Raw genomic sequence first — 20,534 nt, 5'->3', positions numbered from 1 at the left:
CAAAAGACATTGAATCACTCTATTTATGCGGTATAAAGCCTAAACAACAAAAAATGCTGCACAACTACTCCAAAAAATGCACTTAATTCACAGAGAAGATGACTCTAGTTTTATGTCGCATTTTCCATACTGGCAATGGGTGGCCATGTTGTCACGACGGGCGAGGAAGGCTGGTATAAAATCCGCATAATACCATCAATTAAGATTTTATTCGGATTCAGATTGGTACAGCCCTATTTAAGCGCACATTTTCACAAAGATATGGCATTTATGGTGATGCTGTGGTTCTCTTTTTATTATCTATTTGTTATATGTTTCAATGCAACAAATTACTAAGCAAGGTCTGGGGAACAGAAGATTGCCAGTTATGGCTTACTACAGACAAACAATGACGCTTTTCATGGTGGTATTCTTGAGGGATCATACTGTAGGAGTGATGTGGTTGCGCGTGGGGTGTACCGCGCGAATATAAATTTCATTGAAGTGTTAAACCAGGAAGCAACGTTCAAACTTGTGAGTACTTGTACTGCACCAAAAATGGTTAATGCAAGCCAGTTTTCGGGCATGAGGCTTTCTGGCCAGAAACCTCAGATATGAGGCAGTTCATAGAATAGGTGATAGGTCCACGTGCAGATCATGATATGTGGTCACTTATAAGGGTGGGCAAATTGTTCATCGCAGATCATAATAAAGCTGAGGGGGTTCACGTTAAACCTATCTGTTGGTAGAAGTATTCTACAAGATAATTGAAAATATATCATTTCTTGAATTATGTAACACCTCATTGTGTCTGTGCTTTATTTTTCTCACCTTGGACATGCTGCTTTAGCAGGGATATGTTCCATGCTTTTTTTGCCATATTCATCTAACATCATGAAATTTCCAGGGCATGATGCTGTCCCTGGGGCCAATGAGAAACACTTTTGCAAGGAATTCCTTGTTGCTTTCACATCTCCACAAGAGCTATGGTAAGGCATTGTTTATGTCCTTTGATCACACATTTTTGCAATGTGATGCTCAGAAATGGTATATCTTAGTTTTTATGTATAATGCACATTAAATACATAGCTCCAGAATGCTTCTAGAGGTATCAAGAAATGTTTCAACTTCATCATCTTACTTGCATAGTTATGTTTGGTGTTGAAATAGGGCCAAAATTATCTCATAGGGATTAATTATTTTAAGCTGCATTTTAACATGTGCATTTAAAATCTCAGTTGTGCTAATTTGGAATTTGCTGGAACTTGTAAATTGGTGCCAAATGGATATTACATACTGTATGTGCATGATATTTCACATAGGTTGAAACAAACTGTAATTTAGTTTTGTTTGCTTTGTTTGCAGGAATTCTCAACCATATTGCACCATGCCAGGCAGGGAGAAGCATTGGCCAAAGACAGGTCACTGCAAGGTAATTAATTGCCTTGCAGTTCATACTTAGATTAATTTATGATTTTAGAACTACATGATTTGACACTGGTATTTCGTATGTTTAAGGCTGTGGCTGCATTTTTGAAAGAATTGAGATAGCATGATAAAATACATTGCTATCTTAAAATGATATTTTAAGAATTATGAAACTTGTGATGGTTTATGCTATTCCTACATATTCCATTAAACATTTTATTGATGCAAAACATAGCCTGTACTGTCCATGCAAAAAGCTATTGTGCCCTAATATCACTGTCTGACAGTGTTATGTACACATATGTTAACTTTTCAGCATTGGAGGCTTCAGCAGCAGAAGGAGTTCACCATCACTGGGATGGACAAGATGCACTTCACAAGGCATGCTTAAAGTACTCTGCACAGCTGGCAGATGTGTCAGCGAGTACCGAACAGGAAAGCAGGATTTCGTCCAGTCTGCAGCAACTCACAGCAAGGATGGTATGATTGAGTCAGACTATCACGCCGGGCTCGGGCACCCAACACCCTGCCCCTCCCACTTTTCCAACCCTTCCCAGGAGTACAGTCACGTAGCTGAGTCATAATTTCGCCGGGAACTGGCCTGCACTGGTCAGTAGCACAACAGCCGGAAAGCTGCTGTACGCACTGCATGCAGACGCGCTCGCTGACGGAGACCGGCCAGAGCGACCCGGGTGTCCTGTCCGGCACGTCGCCTCGATGTGTACCCCCGCTGCTTATGCAGGACGGTGGCTGCTGGCTGCGGCTGGCTCTGTCAGCGTCCAGTGCGTCGCAGCCGGTCCCTCGAGATTTTGATCACGGGCAGAGACGGTCATGTGAGGCTGGTGTTTACAGCTGGTGCGTGAGTGGATCGACGGAACGCTGCCACGGTATGCGTGTCGTGGTCTCCGGTCGAGCATAAATGGCCCCACCCGTGCTTGCCTTTGATGCGGCGTAAAATATGACACTCATGTTTTCAAACCTGCATTCTAGCTCGTTTCTACAACCTCTTTTTGGACAGCATTAGTTGATTTCATATTTTGTGCATGTTTGCCCAAGCACGGCTCAGATGCACGCGGGCTGTTTATTTTTAGCCGTCAAACTATGTTCACTTCTCAGCTTACTACTGTGATTGAATTCTACCTCCGTTCGCCAGCGTCGGAGCCGGCAGCGCAGCACGCGCGGCCGGCGGCCTCCCGCCTGCCGCGGCGCTTCCTCGACACCGACAGCCTCTTCGCGCACGTGGTCAACGTGACGTCGGCCGAGTTCCCGCACGTGCCGCGGCCACGGGCGAGCTCGCACCGGACGCGCGCCGACGAGTGGGAGTGCCGCCTCACCGCCCACTGGCCCGAGACGGCGCAGTTCTTCGGCCGGGCACGCTCCAAGCGCGCGGCCATCTCGGTGGCCAGGGCCGACATGCTCAAGTGAGGATCCGGCCGCCCGCGGTGGCCCCTCGCGCTTGGATGGGGTGGGAGGCTACCGAGTCGCTTTGTCAGGTTTTGCTCATGTGAGATGTGGCTCGTGGTGGCCACGTGGAGTGTATTGATTTGCTTCTGTGTGCTGTTTGTCCTGCATGTTCATCTGTTACCCCTGATGTGCCGACGGCCTCTTGTGTGTGAGTTGTATCGCTGTTCCTCTTTCAGCAGCGCCGGAATGATGTTACCCACGCGGGAGTACTAGTCGAGCCACATCAGTCATGTTCTCCATGTCCGTCGTGGTCCGTGCCGTCTAGCTGTGTTGTAATGAGGGAGCTGGACCACCCGCTTGGCTCAAACTAGCGTGCCAGACTGGACGGCTGTCGTGATATCTGTCACGCGCTGGCCTCAGCACCCCGTGACCGCGGCTAGCGGGCAGTCATGAGCGGCGTGCGTGCGCTCTGACCGCCGGGCTGCGCCGGCCGGAGCGTGCGGTGTGTGAGCGCCGGTCGGTCTGCGCGCGCGCAGGCATCTGCAGGCGCGGAACCTGATCTCGCCGTCCGGTGACCCGGTCCTGTACTCGCGCGACGAGCTCGGCGCGCGCGCGGCGGCGCTGCGCCAGCCGCCGCCGCTCGACGTGGACGCCCGGCTCCTGCCAGAGGTGACCCGGCTCTACGGCAGGTTCAAGGTGAGGCGTCGGCAGAGGCTGCCCACCAATAAAACCGACTTTAGATGCGCGCCTACGCACGGGTGGCTACGGCAGATGAATTTTCGGTCGCCCTTTTTGGTAAATCCCAGGTGTGATGTCAGGAAATTTTCCTTGGGCTCAAAGTTTTTCAGCAGTGTGAGTTGTTACATTGAAAATAACCGACCTTTTGATGTGCCAGGAGCTACTGGTCAAACAGGTTGCCAGGTTACTTTTGATATAAAGTATTGCTCAGTAGTACAGTCGAGGAGGTGGGGGCCATCCATCCTTACCTCAGGCCCACGTGTTTCTGTAGTCACCATGCATTGTTCGAACAACCTCAACATACCTATACCTATATTGAAGATGGATCACTTCCAACATAACAGCCAATGTATCATGAAATAGTTGCATGTTGGAACCTTGCCGACATGGGAAGGGAGAGACCGGCAGTGTCCACGCTCTCCCGTGTGCTTACATCAGTTTTTTAGCCGTGAGGGTGGCACCGGTGCGACGATGTACGGCTGTACTGCCGTACTCGACCGCCGACGGGTACCACTGAATCGATGACCCGGGAGCGGCGTGCAGCGGTTGCCCCGGGGGAGAAACGCTGCCGTACGGACGTGGGTGTGCGCGCGACGTTCCAACTGAAGGCCGCTGTTCTCCGTCGACGAACCGCACGTTTGGCTCTGCCCTGCTGATGTGCGGTGCCCCGTGCCCCAGGAGGTGCGGGAGGCGGTGCTGCGCCAGGAGGAAGAGCCCGCCCAGCAGGCGGACCAGTCCGAGGCGATGCATGCCGGTGAGTAGATTTGGATCAGATGACTGTTGTGCAGTGCCGAGTGTGGTGCTGGTCATGGACGGCTGATTCATATTTATTCGGAGACCGCAGGTCGTGCTGTAGTTTACAGTGTAGTCACAGTAGCTTTGTACACACTCGGCGTTCCTTGCTTTAGGCTGGTGTGGCCCGTCAGCAGTCGTGGCCGAGTGGTTAAGGCGTTGGACTCGAAATCCAATGGGGTCTCCCCGCACAGGTTCGAATCCTGTCGGCTGCGAAACTTTTCGCCCCTAATTAAAGACGCATCGGAACGTGAAAAGAAGCCTCGCTAATAAATTGATAACTTGTAAACGCTTCACAAACGGCCGTGGATGGATTTCACAACATTCTTCATGCATCGTCGGACCTCAACTGTTAAGAGCACATACCACCCAACTAACCCATGAATGATTTCGAGTGCGGCGCCGCCTCGTGGCGTGGTCGCTGCTTGAACACTCGCAATCAATATGCCTTAAAGTTCCAGATCACCATCTTCATCATCATCATCAGAACGGAGCGAACCATGCTGAGCACTAATGCACATTAATATTTCGCCAGAAAATTCTGCCGTTGAACTGGAATGTCGCCGTCGAATTCGGACCAGGGTCACGGAGCACAAGCGCTGTAAGACGAGGCCCCGTCCCCAGAAACTATACAAGCACAGATTGCAGGACTTTTTTCTTCATTTTGTGTAAATTTAACGACGACTCCCAAATAAGTCGTGGTGATGACCCCTTTGTTTGGTCGTCTTTTGCGTTCAGTTGCCTGACCATGTCAGTTCATCGTCAGGGAGTCGTGGCAAATACTGGAGAGTTGGAGTTTGCCCCGAACTTTTGTTTTCTTGAATGAGAAGACAAAAAAAAAACAGAAAACGATATGTATAATAGTCGCAAATAAGGTAACCAAACGTGGGTCATGCAGAAAACTATAGCACTAACTAACTACTAACGCACCAACTATAGCATGTTTTCCTCCTTTATTCTAAATGAGCCACGAGCCGGCTTGGCGCCTGGCCTGGCGGGACTCCCGCAACCCCCCCCCCCCCCCGAGCACTTGCATTGACCTCAGGGTAAACCCCAAGGCTGTGCGGGGTAAAACTTTCATGTCCTAGTTGCAGTGCACGAATACATATACATTGCTGGGGATAATTTCTGGAAATTAATTGGCGAGGAGAGAGGAGGGGGAGGGGTTATTTGGGTGTGCAGTGAAAAATGTCCCCAAGATACGCTGCCACATGGTTTGACCTATCTCCAAGATCCATGGATTGTCCCACTTTCTTCTCAAAGCGGTGGGAGGGGGAGGGGGGAGGGGGAGTTGGAGTCCCATGAACAGAAAAGAAAAGTAGATCTCTAACGCAATGTAATCAATACTCCTGGTGTAATCCCCTATTATATTTGTAAATCATGCTCTTTGTTTCTCCTGCATACCATACAGGATATCCCTTGACGGGGTTGCAAGATTACTTATATTTTACGTTTTCCGTGCGCTTTTTCGTTTAGTCCAGTAAGGCGTATCTGAAAAAGGAAACGTTCAGTTACACACTCTGGGAGCACGAAGCTCCAAAGCTTTTTGAACGCACACGTATAACTTAGGCCATTAGTCCGCGCTGCGTTACGTCCGCACAAACTGCTCGATAGTTCGGCGGTTTTAACTCTTTAGTGCAGCTCGTCAGCTATACGCGAGTGTCAGATCGCCAAAGGTTCTTTGCTTCGCGTTTTGATGGCTTCTGCGCGGTCCTGAGTTGGGAGTGTATCGAGCACATGCAGCACAAACGGTACTTGGTGTTCCCCTTATCCTTTCCCACGGAAACGGAGGTGCGGCGTTCTAGACCAGCCAGACTGCGTTCATGAGATCGTTTGAAGAAAGGTTGACGCTTGGAACATATCAACTGGGGCCGGTGCCGGCGCCGATTCTGGTGCCGGTGCCCGTGCCGTTGCCGTTGCCGGTGCTGGTGTCGTGCCGTTACCGGTGTCGGCGTCGGTGCCGGTGTCGGTGTCGGTGTCGGTGCCGGTGCCGGTGCCGGTGCCGGTGTCGGTGATCGGTGCCGGTGCCAGCAACGGTGCCGCCATCGGCACGTCTGGCACGGCACGTGCCAGGAACGCGCCGACGTCGGTTTCGGTGCCCGTGCTCGTGCGGGCTTCCTGTTAAGAGCATACTATATCACACTGGGAATCCAGTATCCCCGCTTTCGGTTACATGGCTATGTGGTGATCGTTTCGGTTTGTCTTAGATCGTTGCCGTTTTTATTTTATGGCGAATAACCGTCGTCAACTGTGAGGTGATGAATATAAATTCTGGTGTTTTGCATAGCTATCAAAATTGCGTGCAATATATTATGCATAGTGATATCGTAATGATGTCTGCAACAAGTGCGCAGAGATTTCGGTAGCTATCATCCGTCATTCTGATGTCCCGTTGCCCACCACGTCGCAGCCACATGGCTGTCACATGAGGGACGTGCGCACGCGCTATCAGGCTCTCTTTCAGGCATGAGCTTCGCGCTGAGCCGATGGATTTTGTTCGCATATGATGAAAAAATGGACCTTTGCTAACGAATCGCACGGCGCACGTGGCACCACGCGCGGTACACCGCAGAACGTGCCGTGAACCTTATACTGCATTTCACCAAGGACCCGATCCTCACTCAAACCTCACGGCAGCTTCCATGTGGCACCGCTCTGATACGGACATCACGATTCGGTTCTGACGCCCCTTGGTGTTTATACACCTATCAATGAAACCGGCTATTGAGCAGCATCGGGCACGTAGCAGTCGTGGCCGAGTGGTTAAGGCGTTGGACTCGAAATCCAATGGGGTCTCCCCGCACAGGTTCGAATCCTGTCGGCTGCGGAACTTTTCTCCAGCGCGTGGTCGACGGCGATTTTCGTCCGTTAAGCCGGCACCGTTAGCACCTTTGTGTACTAAAAAAGAACAGTCTGTACTACCACAACAGTCGCCCCTTTGATCCGATTCCGAAGGTTACCGATCTATTGAATATACACTGTGGGGCTCAAACGTGAAATGTTTCGAAGCAAAAATATTGTCTTAGTGGCGTAACATGGAACTTGCGTTTTTACATTGAAGTCTGCATTGGGGTAACGTGGGAGATGCGCATATAACACAATGAGAAGGAAAGCTCCTGTTAAATGTGTAACAACGGTGCCATTATATTTCAAATGTGTGTAGGACTGCATTGGGCACTTCAATACCGGATATCCGTTTTTTTCACATCGGTCGTGAAGTCTTCCGGTTGTGGCTCTACCCAACGCAATCCCTTATTGCAGATATTTCTTTCGGGTACTTACCCGCACTCTTGCTAGTGGGCAACATGTAGTCCGGTAATTTCTGCACAAGTTTTGAAACTGAAGTTTTTTTTTCAGTTCAAGCACGTGTCTTGCAGCGCCATCGCCACGCCGAGCGCCTTAGACTTCGCGTTACATCTGCAAGACATATTGTCAGTTTTCACTCAACGTGTCATTCACGATCACTTGCCTATTCTTCCATGAGATGCCGTTGAAATTGTGAAAGGAACAGATCAAACATTAAAAGACTGCATCGAACAAATGATGGACGGTGTCCTTGTTAGACAATCATTTGACCTCTCTAAACCCACAGTAAATATATTACCGACATATAACCGAATAAATCGAAACCGATAATAGTCTCGGGTGCTGACAGATTTTTGCGGGTGTCTACATAACTTTTGAGCAACACGTATATTACATTCCGAGGTAGATAGAAACGTGTTCAAGTTTCTATCGATTTGTGTAGCCGATATTTGCCGGCGGATCTGTATTCTTTGTTTACAATGGGTTGGTGAAAAAAAGGGGAAAATCACAGGCAAATCGGTCAGATTATGTGCCCGAAGGCATATGACATCGGACTACCAATTTCCGTCGAATGTTGCCAAACCCTCGTATTTTGGACCTGATCGGCCCCAGGCTCAGGTCGGCATTCCACATTCTGGAATTCATCTTAGCCTGAAAAACGTCTTGCGGCCATCACGTGCTGGCCAGGGGGGGGGGGGGGGGCTGCGGCGAGCCTCGCTTTACGCCTAAGATGCGCCATCCCGCCAGCAGAGATGTCGGCCGAGCTGATTCAGAACGGCACCAATCACGCGTAGTACGAGGGCGCTGCCCCTGAAGGCCGCCGAATATGCTCAGCACACTGTTCAGCCGTGTCTTCAGGAAGCTGTCACTTATACTATATATATATATATGTAACTTGTAGGTGCCTTGTCAGGATGGTGCCGTATTTAGCACGCGCTCCGGTGGCCAGTTGAATACTGCGCGATTGGTTGTGTGTGGGGATCAATTTTGGTTCCCCGCGATCGTAGATATTGGGAGAGCCAGAAATTCCAAATTTACAAGAGAGGCAGGGCTCTATGTGTGAACGCAGCGCTCTTGTGTCAAATTCTGAGGTACGTAGGGCATTATGTCTGACCCTAGAGTCATACAAGGTCAAACAAGGTTGAATTTCAGATCGGTGTCCAAAGTGCCCACAGGGCAAACCTCCACTGCCCCATGCTTCCAATCTTCCCTTCATCGTCGTAAAGGCTGCGTATTTCCTCGATCTCGAGTTTCGTGATTTCCCTTGTTTTGGGAGCGGATTAAGGTCCCTTCTGGCCCCTGTGGCCATCGGTAGCCGGAGACTCCAGTGGTGCAACACCCCTCTCCTCGTGAATGTAAATAAACCCCTCTCCTCGTAAATGTAGCGGGAAGTGCGCGTTATGCCCTGCCACCGTCGATCTCAGAGACACGCGACAAGCAACTGCCGCCGTAAAGTAGGGTCTCGCGCTGAGGCGCGCGGCCCACCCCGGCGTACAGTCCACCACAATGCACTGCCCCCTGGCCGACGCTCCCACCGGCTGACCGGGCCGTACGTGCCGTTGGCAGACGCTTGCGAGGCCTTCTTCGGCGGCCCGGAGCGGGCGTGGCCGGCGGCGAGGCGCGAGGAGCGCTCCGAGCGGCTGGAGCAGCGGCTGCGGCGCCGGCGCCAGCTGGCTGCCGAGCCGGACTCGGCCGCTGCTGACTGCGAGCGTCGTCAGGAGGGACTGCCCATCCGTGCCTGGAGGTGGGACCGTCGCCCCCGCCGGCTCCGGCCGGGAGAGAGAGAAGGGACGTCAGGTCTAGCCAGTGTGCTGAGTGCGGCTGGTGACGGTGTTGTGTGGTGTGGTGTGGTGTGGTGTGGTGTGGTGTGGGTGTGGTGTGGTGTGGTGCGGTGTGGTGCGGTGCGGTGTGTGTGTGGTGTATAGTGTGCAGCCTGTGGTGTGGGGTGTGTGGTGTGTAGTTTGTGGTGTGTGGCTTGTGGCGTGTGGCGAGTGGCGTGTGGCGAGTGAATGTGTTGCGTGTTGTGTGTAGTGTGTGGTGTGTGGTGTCGCGAGGTAGACTGTGTATCCGCCCACTTCATGCCGGATGAAGACAGGGGACAGTCACACTGTGCCGGGTTTGTTGTATGCTGCTGCTAGTGGTAGCGAATTTTGGGCCTGATAAAAAAGCATATGCTTAGCTGCTTGCATGCTAGGTTGCGCCATTTCCGCGTATTCTTATGCTTTTGCTCCGAACTCTCACGATCCAAAGTCCGTGGCGCTGTGTTGTGCTTACCTGTGCCTGCAGCGCTGGTGCCCTACGGGTACTCGTGCTTCCACCCCTCCCCTCCCCTCCCTCATCCTGCGGAGACTGGCGCGCGGCGCCGCCAGCGCCGCCCACCGCGCAGTCCGGCGGACGTCTCGGCGCACGGCTGACCCGTGACCCCCGGCAGGGATGAGATCATCTCAGCCGTGGATCGGCACCGCGTGCTGGTGATCAAGGGCGAGACGGGCAGCGGGAAGAGCACGCAGGTGCCGCAGATGCTGCTGGACGCCTGGACGGAGCGCGGCTGCGGTGCCGACTGCAACATAGTGGTCAGCCAGCCGCGCCGGCTGGCGGCCGTGTCGCTGGCCAGGCGTGTGGCCGAGCTGCGCGGCGAGCAGGTGCGCCGATCACACATAGCCCCCCGGCGTCCGTCGTTCACCGCCCACCGCCCCCCACCCCCGCTCGCTGCCCACCGCCCACCGCCCACCGCCCACCGCCCACCTTCCGCCGCCCACTCCGTCGCACAGCCCGCCACCACCCATCGCTCACTCGAGCTCTAACAGCTCGCGGTCCACCGTCCTCCCATCCGCCCACACACAAGTGCAGTGTGATAGTACAAGGGCTTGGGGGCTGGCGGCGGCCCGGCAGGAGGACGGCTGGTGTTACCGTGCCTTGCCTGGGGGACGGGAGGCTGACGGGAGGCACGCACTGACAGCTCTGACCCGGACCTCGAGCGGGGACTGTCACCCTCGCCTCACTCACCAGCGGCCGGACCTCACCCGAGGCCCGGCCGTGCTGTGCGGACATGTGAAGCGACCGGGCAGACTCCAGGGCTGTGCATGCTCACCGGTGTGACCAGCGCGGCGGGCTGGTGACAGGCGCGCTGCTTGGCCCCTGGCGGCCGCGGCGCACGACTGGCGGTGACCGGGCGCTCTGTCTGCCGCCAGTTGCGTGAGGCGGTAGGGTACCAGGTGCGGCTGGACTCGTGCCTGCCCCAGCAGCGGGGCGGCGTGCTTTTCTGTACGATGGGCATCCTGCTGGCCCGTCTGCAGCGGAACTCCGACCTCAGCGGCATCAGCCACCTGATCATCGACGAGGTGAGGTCTCACCGGCGCGTCGCTCACGGCCCCCTAAGGTCGCCAATGTCTGCTATTCGGCTTGGGACAGGTGCAGCGATATTTGCTTGCCTTTGATTAAGGTCGTATAAACACAGTTAAACCGTCTGTCGCTAAGCTTGGTTATCGGTTCAAGCGAGAGCTCAGTCCACGTGACGTTCTAGAATGTGAAATTTGCTGGCCATTAAAACGATTGTGCTTGATTGCGGACGGTACGCCTTCAGGTTGAGTAATCAACCAGCACGCAGATGGCGTCGCTTGCACAGTGAGGACTGGGGCCCGTTGCTCAGCAGCATTGTATTAGAGATGCTGTGCAGAAACACTGCCACCGCCAGCGTACCGTCCACACTCCCCAACGGACAGCGTGGAGGTAAAAACTTGCGTGAACGCTCCTCTGCAAAACGCAAACGGTGAAAAAGGGGTCCACGCAAATCAGGATGACATGCTGTAGCCGTCTGCGCGTGGGACTGCTTGCATCTCCGCGTGTCGTGACCTTGGTAGCTAGGTATGCCGCCACGGCGTGCGGCGGCGGCGGCGGCGGCGGCGGCGGCGCTGGAGCTGCGCCTGACCCCAGTGCCGCCTCGGCCAGGTGCACGAGCGCAGCGTGGAGACGGACGTGCTGCTGCTGCTGGTGCGCCGGCTGCTGGAGAGGGACCGCCGGCTGCGGGTGGTGCTGATGTCAGCTTCGGTCGACACGGCCCTCTTCAGCCAGTACTTCGGCGGTGCGCCCGTCCTTGATGTGAGTTTTTGCGACGGGCCCGCTCCGGGTGGTGAGAGTGGCCGACTCAAACTTTGGCTCTGTTGTCAGCTTATGCCGGTGTTGGTCTGCTATGACTAGGACAGTGTCGCTGATGGTTGTTTTGGATGCGAACGACTGCGCAATATTATCATCCATCACCAGGTCATTCTTCGTCACACCCAACGCATTGGCGTCACAGTTTTCTCCAACACACGTGGACCGAGTGGTGACGAACTGTCCCGCCATACCGCCCCCGCAGCCGCCATCGCCGGCCGTAACGCCCCTGCCCATCTACTGGAGATGGATCCTGGCCATCGCCATCTACCGGAGACCGCCCAAGTCTCACTTCCTCGGCCCGTCTGCAGGTGCCGGGCCGGCTGTTCCCGGTGAAGCAGCACTTCCTGGAGGGGCTAGGCGAGCGGCTGGGCGTGGGCGCCGCCGACCTGGCCGCGCTGCGCCGGCGGGACGAGCAGGAGCGGCCGCAGCTGGCCGCTGAGCCCGTGGCGCAGCTGGTGGCGGCTGTGTGCCGGCGCCGACCGCCTGGCGCCGTGCTCGTCTTCCTCGAGGGCATGGCTGAGATCAAACAGGTGAGGCGAGCGCACGCTGTCCGCCTCGCGGTGCCCGTGATCTGTGCTGGCGTCAGGCACACTCCACCCCCGTCGATCCGCAGCAGCGGCACGCCGCCGCTTCCTACCGGTCTGCAATGAAGAGGCACTTGTCCCCTGTCGATCCACGCCCCACGCCGGCCTATAGCGCGCCCGGTCCCGCGCGGCCGCGATGTCGCGCTGCCCGCTGATTGGCCGCCGCCGCCGCCGCCGCCGGCAGGTGGAGGAGCGCCTGCGCCAGCTGCTGTCGGACCCGTGCTCCCACTGGGTGCTGCCTGTGTCCGGCCGACTGAACGCCAGCCAGCAGCACGCCATCTTCGACCGGCCGCCGCCCGGCGTGCGTAAGGTGGTGCTGGCCACCAACGTGGCCGAGACCGGCATCACCGTCGACGACGTGGTGTACGTGGTGGACACGGGCGCCGTCAAGCAGGCGCGACTCGACGCCGAGACGGGCACCAGCTGCTTACGCACAGAGTGGATCTCCCAGGTGGGCGCGCCGCCGGCCGAGCGCTGGACAAGGGGGGTGGGGGGAGGGTCACACACGGGTGGGAGGAGTGGCGGGGGTGGGCCTCACCCGACCGATGGTGCGTGGACTGTCTGCCGTGACGCTGGGAGCGCTGGCACGCCCGCGTGTATGGATCGTGGCCAGCCGCGCCCAGTGGCATGCGGCCCACGCCACAGCTGGGACCTGGCGGGGTCAATAGCAATCCAACAGCAGGCGACCGATCATACAACCATCGCGACCGATCGTGTTGATAGCGCCAGACCCGGGCCACGTACTTGGTGACGTGACGATGGTGCGTTCAGCACTGTCGCATGCCAGCTGGGCTTGGTGTGTGCTTCGAAGCTTTGTAACGAGTCTCCCAGAGCGACGCTCAGGCAGTACTGTGATATCGGTTTGATGTTGATATTGGCATAACGTTAGTGTCGCGTTAGCTATGATATTTTAACGCTGACTTGACCCGACTGTGACATAGTTCACAACTGCATTGTGGTCTAGTGCTTAATATGGGTACTTACCTTGTTTTGGACCTAGTGATTAATTACCGTGAAATTACCAGCTCTGATTTGATCGTAAGAGGGCCTGATCTGATTTGATCGTAAGAGGGCCTGATCTGATTTGATAGTAAGAGGGCCTGATCTGATTTGATTGTAAGACCGTCGCCTGTTCCCCGCGTCAGCTGTTTGCGACGTGGGTATAATGTGTGTGATTCGTGAGTCGTGACTGATGGCCCGACTCGTGATCATGATCCACGGCCGTGACCGTGCCCACGAGCCGTAACGGCGACCTGTGGTCCATCTCTCGTGACCTCCGATCCATTACCTCCAACCATACCTTGTGACCCGCGCCTCGTGACCCGTGCCTCGTGGCCCGTGCCTCGTGACCCATGCCTCGTGACCCATGCCTCGTGACCCATGCCTCGTGACTTGTACCTTGTGACCCGTGCCTCGTGACCCATACTTCGTGACCTGTGCCTTGTGACCAGTGTCTCGTGGCCTGTGCGTTGTGACCCGTGCCTCGTGACCCATGCCTTGTGACCTGTACCTTGTGACCCGTGCCTTGTGACCCGTGTCTCGTGACCCATACCTCGTGACCTGTGCCTTGTGACCCGTGCCTCGTGACCCATACCTCATGGCCCATTGCCTGTGAGTTGTGACCGGTGTCTCGTGACCCATGATTCGTGACCGGTGCCTCTTGACCCTTGAGTCGTGACCCATACTTCGTGACCTGTGTCTTGTGACCCATGCCTCGTGACCCATACCTCGTGACCTGTGCCTTGTGACCTGTGCCTCGTGGCCCGTACGTCGTGACCTGTGCCTTGTGACCTGTGCCTCGTGGCCCGTACGTCGTGACCCGTGCCTCGTGATCTGTGCCTTGTGACCCGTGCCTCTTGACCCATGCCTCGTGACCCATGCCTCATGGCCCATTACCTGTGAGTCGTGACAAGTGTCTCGTGACCCATGATTCGTGACCGGTGCCTCGTGACCCGTGAGTCCTGGTCGGTGACGGTGAGCTCGCTGTCCGGTGACCGGGCCGTGTGGCGGCGTCGGCAGGCGAGCGCCGCCCAGCGCCAGGGCCGGGCCGGACGGGTGCAACCGGGCGAGATCTACCGACTGTACAGCCGGCGCCGGCTGGCGCAGATGGACGACTACGACACTCCGGAGCTGCTGCGCGCCCCGCTCGAGACCGTGGTGCTCGACGCTAAGGTGAGACCTTGCCGCGGGCGGGGCGCGCGTGGCACGTGTCGCGCCTCCGTCTGCCCAGGGGAGGATCTCGGGCGTGTTTGGGGGAGGGGTTCTGGGAAGAGCGGGCAGGTTTCCTGATGTGCAGCTGGCTTTATTTGGTGACCTGAATTCGTCGTCGTCTTGACATGATTGGGGCGGCACTGTGCCCTTTGCTCTCCAAGTCTCTTGGTCTGGAGAGGTTGTGTGACGGGTGGGGAGTGAAGTGTTGTGTTGTGCTCTACACCGTATGTCAAGACGTCACGAGCACTCCTGTGACGTGAGCTCTAAAAACAAGTCTGATCGTGGGCTGTGTTTTGCTGTGCTGTGCTGTGCTGTGCTGTGTTCCCCACTTCCCTCGCCGTACATTCGTGTTTCGTCTCAGTCCACTGCTGCTCTGCCGTGGCCTTACGTACCTTCGACTCGTGTGCCTCGCACAGTGTCTGCCCCTCATTCGCGATCGGTTGGCTGCCGCCGTACTGCCCGGTGTCTCCTGCCCGCACCGCACCCGCGTGCCCACGTGCCCGTGCTGTGCGTGTGTCGGCGCGTGCCTGTGAGCCGCGCCAGTCCCCGTCCCTCACACGCAGCCGGTTGGCTGTGGCCTGGCCGGGCCCCGTCTGCTCTACGCGAACGATGCGCTTGCCGGCGTGCCCGTGAGCTGCTCCGGCGGGCCGAGCGGCCCGAGCGGCCCGTAGCAGCCCGCGCCTCACGCCGCGTCCCCAACAGCACCTGTCAGCCGACACGCCGGCCGAGGAGTTCCTGGCGTCCGCCATCGAGCCGCCGTCGGCTGCCGCCGTGCGCGCCGCGCTGGCCGAGCTGACTGCGCTGCAGATGCTGGACGACGACGAGCAGCTGACGGCTCTGGGCCGACTGGCGGCGCGCTTCGAGCTGCACCCGCGCCAGGTGCGCCTGCTCGTGTACGGCGTCATGTTCAGGTCAGTCGGGGCAGGACGGGGGAGCTGGGACTAGATCAGGTCAGTCGGGACAGGACAGGGGAGCTGGGACTAGATCAGGTCAGTCGGGGCGGGGCAGGGAGCTGAGGACCAGGTCAGGTCAGGTGGGGTGGGGCAGGGTGCTGATCAAGCGAGGGAGGGTGCTGACCATGTCGGATGGGATGAGGTGCTGATCAGGTCAGGCGGGGTGAGGTGCCGGTCAGGTCAGGCGAGGGAAGTTGTTGATCAGGTTAGGTGAAGTGAGGCGTCGATCAGGCCAGGCCAGGAGAGCTGTTGAACGTGTCTAGGCGGTTAGATGCTGACTTTCTGGGACAATGGGAGCTGCTGCTGCTGCTGATGGGCTACAAACAGTACCCCACCGGCTGCGGGCATGTGGAACCATCTTAAGACTTGTCGGGCCGCAGGGTCAGCGAACTCAAAGGTCAGTGAGAGACCCCGTAAGCCTGCCAGTGTGTGGTTAACGTTGTACATCCGTGAGCGAGGCGATGTGGAGCCTCCCCACAGCTCATAGTTGTTGCAGGTGTCCGTAATTCGCTCGCCTTCTCGCCGTTACCGTCCGTCGTTTGTTGGGCCTGATACGGACAGTCACGAGCCATTCACTGGATGGGAAATGCCACCACTTTCATGTTGGAACGTGAGATCAGCCGTAAAGGCTTTATTGATCTCGAACGTGATTGGGCCGAGGCACCGGGTTGTGACCTGACACCGGCCGTCACCGGGCCCTGACACCAGCCGTCGCCGGACCCTTACACCGGCGTTGACCGGACCCTGACACCGGCTGTGACCGGACCCTTACACCGGCGTTGACCGGACCCTGACACCGGCTGTGACCGGACCCTTACACCGGCTGTGACCGGACCCTGACACCGGCTGTGACCGGACCCTTACACCGGCTGTGACCGGACCCTGACACCGGCGTTGACCGGACCCTGACACCGGCTGTGACCGGACCCTTACACCGGCGTTGACCGGACCCTGACACCGGCTGTGACCGGACCCTTACACCGGCTGTGACCGGACCCTGACACCGGCGGTGACCGAACCCTGACACCGGCTGTGACCGGACCCTTACTCTGGACGTGACCGGGCGTTAACACAGACGGTAACTAGGTCCTGATACCGGCTGTGACCGGACCCTTACACCGGCTGTGACCGGACCCTTACACCGGCGGTGACTGGACCCTAACGCTTGGGTGACTATGACCGCGTTGTGATGTGGACAGGTGTCTGGAGCCGGCGCTGACGCTGGTCGGCTGGGAGATGTCCGGCCGTGAGCCGTACAACGTGGCGCTGGAGCGGCGGCAGGAGCTGCTCCGGGTCAAGCGCCAGTACAGCCACCTCTCCGACCAGGAGGTGGCTGTCAAACTGTTCCAAGGCTTCCTGCGCGACCCCAGCGACAAGCACTTCTGCGAGCAGAATATGGTGTTCAGGAACGGCATGCACACGGTCAAGTGTGAGTGGCGACTAGGTGTCAGGTGTGCCGGTGGTGCCTGGCATTTATGTTGTTATTTTAAGACGTGTGTCATATGACGTCATTCTGGTCTGAAAGGAGTTTTAATTTTAGGCTGGCAATGTGTGCCAATGTTCAGTTGTACACGCCTTTCTTTGGTGCTCGGCGAATAACGGTGGCTGGGTGATGGCCGTATTGGGCTGAATGCTAGTTCATATCACTTGGCCGCATTCGAACAGCTCTTGCTTGTCGTGAAGCGGGTTCGCTGACGTGCAGTTGTATGCCATCTCGCCGAGTGCCGGTCATCGGGTGACCCGTGCGCGACCGCGCCGGTACGTGACCGCCGCCGCCCTGACGGAGCGCCGGCCGTGCAGCGCTGGTGCGGATGGTGCGCTCTCAGCTGCAGCAGACCGGCCTGGTGGGACGGCACGCGTCGTTCGAGCCGCGCCTCGCCTCGTCCGAACACGAGCTCAACGCGCTCGCCGAGCGCTGGCCGGTCGTCACGGCGGCGCTCATAGCCGGTACGGACCTCCCCGGTGGCTGATGGGGGAGCCACCGGGAGGGGGATGGGGAACGTTTAAGGTGGTGAAGAGGGGAGTACCGGTGTTCTGGCCCAGCACCTGTGGATCCCCGAAGCTGGATTGTCGCCGCGACTTTGCTCCCTCGACGGACCTGTTGGTGAAAGGCCGGGCGTACAGGGCCAACCAGACCCAGACCAGGACCAGAACCAGAACCAGAACCAGAACCAGAACCAGAACCAGACCAGATCAGACCAAACCAAACCAAACCAAACCAAACCTAACCTGACCTAACCTAACTGAACCAAACCAGACCAAATCATCCAGACCATTACTGTCTTTCTTTTTGTCGCTCAGCGTGTCTTATCTGCTGGATTCAATATCTGCGACCGACGTGAAATTTGATTCGACTCTACGGCTGCGATGCGAGGATTTTCTTCGAGACTGATTTTCGTATACACAGTGTTTACGCATGCTATGAATATCGAATACAGTACATGAGCGTTGGTATGCACTGCACGTCGTGCCGTTGGTTTCCCAACAGAACAGTCTTACTCTCTTTTCAGGCCACGTGAAAAACGTTTCCCGTATTCAGCGTGGCGCCGTGGTGAAGGGCCGTGTGAGACCCAACGTGATCTCCATCCGGTGCAGGTCGGTGGGCCGTCTCGCGCCGCAGTCCAGCGATGATCGGGAGTGGCGCTGAGCTCGGGCATAGATGGGTTCGACGTAGCGCACGTCTGGCTGAGACTCGCACTGCCCGTGCTGTGAGGAGCGGCGCCAGCCCACCTGCGGCCTCTGTGCTGTGTGGTGTGACCGATCCTGGCCGGTACCCCCGATGCGCTGAACGTTTTTTTTAAAACTTGTGCCGTCTATTACCTCAGGCCTGACACTGCGCCTTTCGCTACCTTGCCTCATTTACTGCCGGTGACCATGACCTCTACCCCTTGCACCGCCGGTGATCGTGACCTTTATCCCATGTACCGCCGGTGACCGTGACCTTTATCCCATGTGCCGCTGGTGACCGTGACCGTGATTCCATGTACCGCCGGTGACCGGGACTCCTGCCCCGTATACCATCGGTGACTGTGACCCCTGCCCCGTGTACCATCGGTGACTGTGACCCCTGCCTCGTGTACCATCGGTGACCGCGACCCTTGCCCAACAGCCGGGGCGCGGCCGACACGGTCGGTGACTCGGTGAACCGCCAGCCCGGCGGCGCGCTGCCCTTCCTGGCGTACGGCAACGCCTTCTTCTCGACGCACCGACGACGGCGCGTACTGCGCGACACCTCGCAGGCCTCCGCCTTGCAGGTGGCGCTCTGCTACGGCGACCGCAGCAAGGCGCTGGTGCGTGCTGCCGGAGCGGCTGGCGGCCGTCGCTGGCGCGCAGGCCGCCTCTCCAGCGGCGCGCCGCGCGCTGCGCAGGCCGAGGGGAGCTGGGCGCTGTTGGGGTGACCGCGGGGGAGGCGGGGTCTAGTGTGGGGTCAGAATATCGGCCTTGATGCCTGGAGGGAGTGCCGTGCCCCTGGGAGTCGCTGGGAGTGCCATGCCGGAGGACTGGTTGCGGGTGGAGCCTACGGCGGAGCGCCGGCGGGTCCGCGCGTAAGGCGGCAGGCCCTGGCCGCTGCGGGCCTGCTCGGTGACGGGTGATGTTTAGTGTGCGGCGTTGTCGGATGTCGTGCCGTCGCCTCAGCCGGACGCGTCCCTGTTCCAGCCAGTAGACGAGGAGACCGGGCAGCAGACGCTGCGGCTCTCCTGCGGCGGCGAGTTCCCCCTGCACGTGACGGCCGCCCCCAGGTCAGTGTCAGGCGGACCGGCGCCGCGCCCTGCGGTGGCGCGGCTCGGACAGGCGCTGGCGACAGGCACGGGCCCGTCTCCGTAACGCCTGCCTCAGCCTGCTGCCGCGTCCCGGACGGCCGTCGCTGTGTTGGGTGCTCTGTGGCTGGGTACGTCGCGCGCTTCGCGCTGTTAATATCGATGCCCTGCGATGCGGGGCGTATTACGTACGTCGCGGCGTGGCGCGGTGCCTGCGGCCGAGTTCGTCGCAGTGCAGCGCGGCGTGGATCGCGTCTCTCACCGCGCTGTGCTCGGCAGCGCGGTGCGCTGCGTGCAGCAGCTGCGGCACGTGCTGCACTTCACCGTGTGGCAGCAGCTGGAGGCACTGGACGTCCCCGGCCCGACGCCCCATCTGGAGGACGTCGTGGAGGTGCACGACGACGCTGTCCGCCTGCTGGCCCGCCTGCTCGAGACGGACAGCGTACCGCGGTAGGCCGCGCGCCCCTGCCCCGTGAGCGGACATGTCTGTGTAGGTAGTCCGGCGCGCGGCGATGTCGGAGATATGTCTGGTGCCATAGTGGGACCGAATGTCAGCTGGAACATGAGAGAGAGAGGAGAGAGAGAGAGAGAGAGAGAGAGAGAGAGAGAGAGAGAGAGAGAGAGAGAGAGAGAGAGAGAGAGGGAGAGAGAGGGAGAGAGAGAGAGAGAGAGAGAGAGAGAGAGGAGAGAGAGAGAGAGAGAGAGAAGAGAGAGAGAGAGAGAGAGAGAGAGAGAGAGAGAGAGAGAGAGAGGAGTCTGCTACGTCTTGCGGTAAGATATGGCACTACTCAGCTCCGTGGCGACCTGTTTCAGCGGAGTGCGACGTTCAGGAACGGAGGTTTCGGCAAGCCACAGTGCTGCTGACTGGCCTCCCGCCAACTGGTTTGTCATGCTCAGACTTGTTAAGTTGAACTGCACGCGTGGCCTGTGTGCCGCCGCTTTGATCACCCATGTGTCGTGCGTGACCTCGCCGCCAGCCCAGTCGAACCCCGAAGCCCGTTGCGTCTCGTCGGCCGTGCGTCCGGGCGTTGGCTGTCTCCCGATGGCTGAGGCCCCCTCCCCCCGAGCGAGACGGCGTCGGCTGTCTCGCAGGGGCTGTGGCCGACTCTCCCGAGTGGGACGGCGCGTGCGGGCACCGCCTTGCTAGTCACCCGTGTGGGGAAAGGAGAGGGGGCTTTGACCCACCCCTGTCCGCCGGCGCGTGGAGGCGGGCGACGGGCCGCCCC

The 20,534-nt window shown here is 58.0% G+C and overlaps 1 protein-coding gene and 2 non-coding genes across 3 annotated transcripts; all 3 read left to right on the top strand.

Annotated features, from left to right (window-relative positions):
* Positions 1 to 418: 418 nt before the first annotated feature.
* LOC119098070 (ATP-dependent RNA helicase DHX30) lies at positions 419 to 19,920 on the top strand. The gene is made up of 21 exons (XM_037220998.1): positions 419 to 513; positions 887 to 968; positions 1,345 to 1,411; positions 1,724 to 1,887; positions 2,561 to 2,828; positions 3,348 to 3,507; positions 4,228 to 4,303; positions 9,214 to 9,391; positions 10,079 to 10,289; positions 10,839 to 10,988; positions 11,596 to 11,745; positions 12,111 to 12,332; positions 12,571 to 12,837; positions 14,406 to 14,558; positions 15,300 to 15,508; positions 16,750 to 16,979; positions 17,351 to 17,497; positions 18,061 to 18,145; positions 18,660 to 18,840; positions 19,208 to 19,290; positions 19,588 to 19,920. The coding sequence occupies exons 2-21, from the start codon at positions 890 to 892 to the stop codon at positions 19,760 to 19,762; spliced, it is 3,255 nt and encodes a 1,084-aa protein (XP_037076893.1). The 5' UTR covers positions 419 to 513; positions 887 to 889; the 3' UTR covers positions 19,763 to 19,920.
* Positions 4,475 to 4,556, top strand: TRNAS-CGA (transfer RNA serine (anticodon CGA)). Its single transcript has one exon. It is a non-coding gene; the product is annotated as a tRNA-Ser (tRNA).
* On the top strand, positions 7,087 to 7,168 carry TRNAS-CGA (transfer RNA serine (anticodon CGA)). Its single transcript has one exon. It is a non-coding gene; the product is annotated as a tRNA-Ser (tRNA).
* Positions 19,921 to 20,534: the final 614 nt, after the last annotated feature.

Source organism: Pollicipes pollicipes, unplaced genomic scaffold (genome assembly GCF_011947565.3).
Source record: "Pollicipes pollicipes isolate AB1234 unplaced genomic scaffold, Ppol_2.1 Scaffold_4740;HRSCAF=5597_pilon_pilon_pilon, whole genome shotgun sequence".
NCBI classification, from domain to species: domain Eukaryota; kingdom Metazoa; phylum Arthropoda; class Thecostraca; order Pollicipedomorpha; family Pollicipedidae; genus Pollicipes; species Pollicipes pollicipes.
This window is presented reverse-complemented; position numbering and strand designations above follow the sequence as displayed.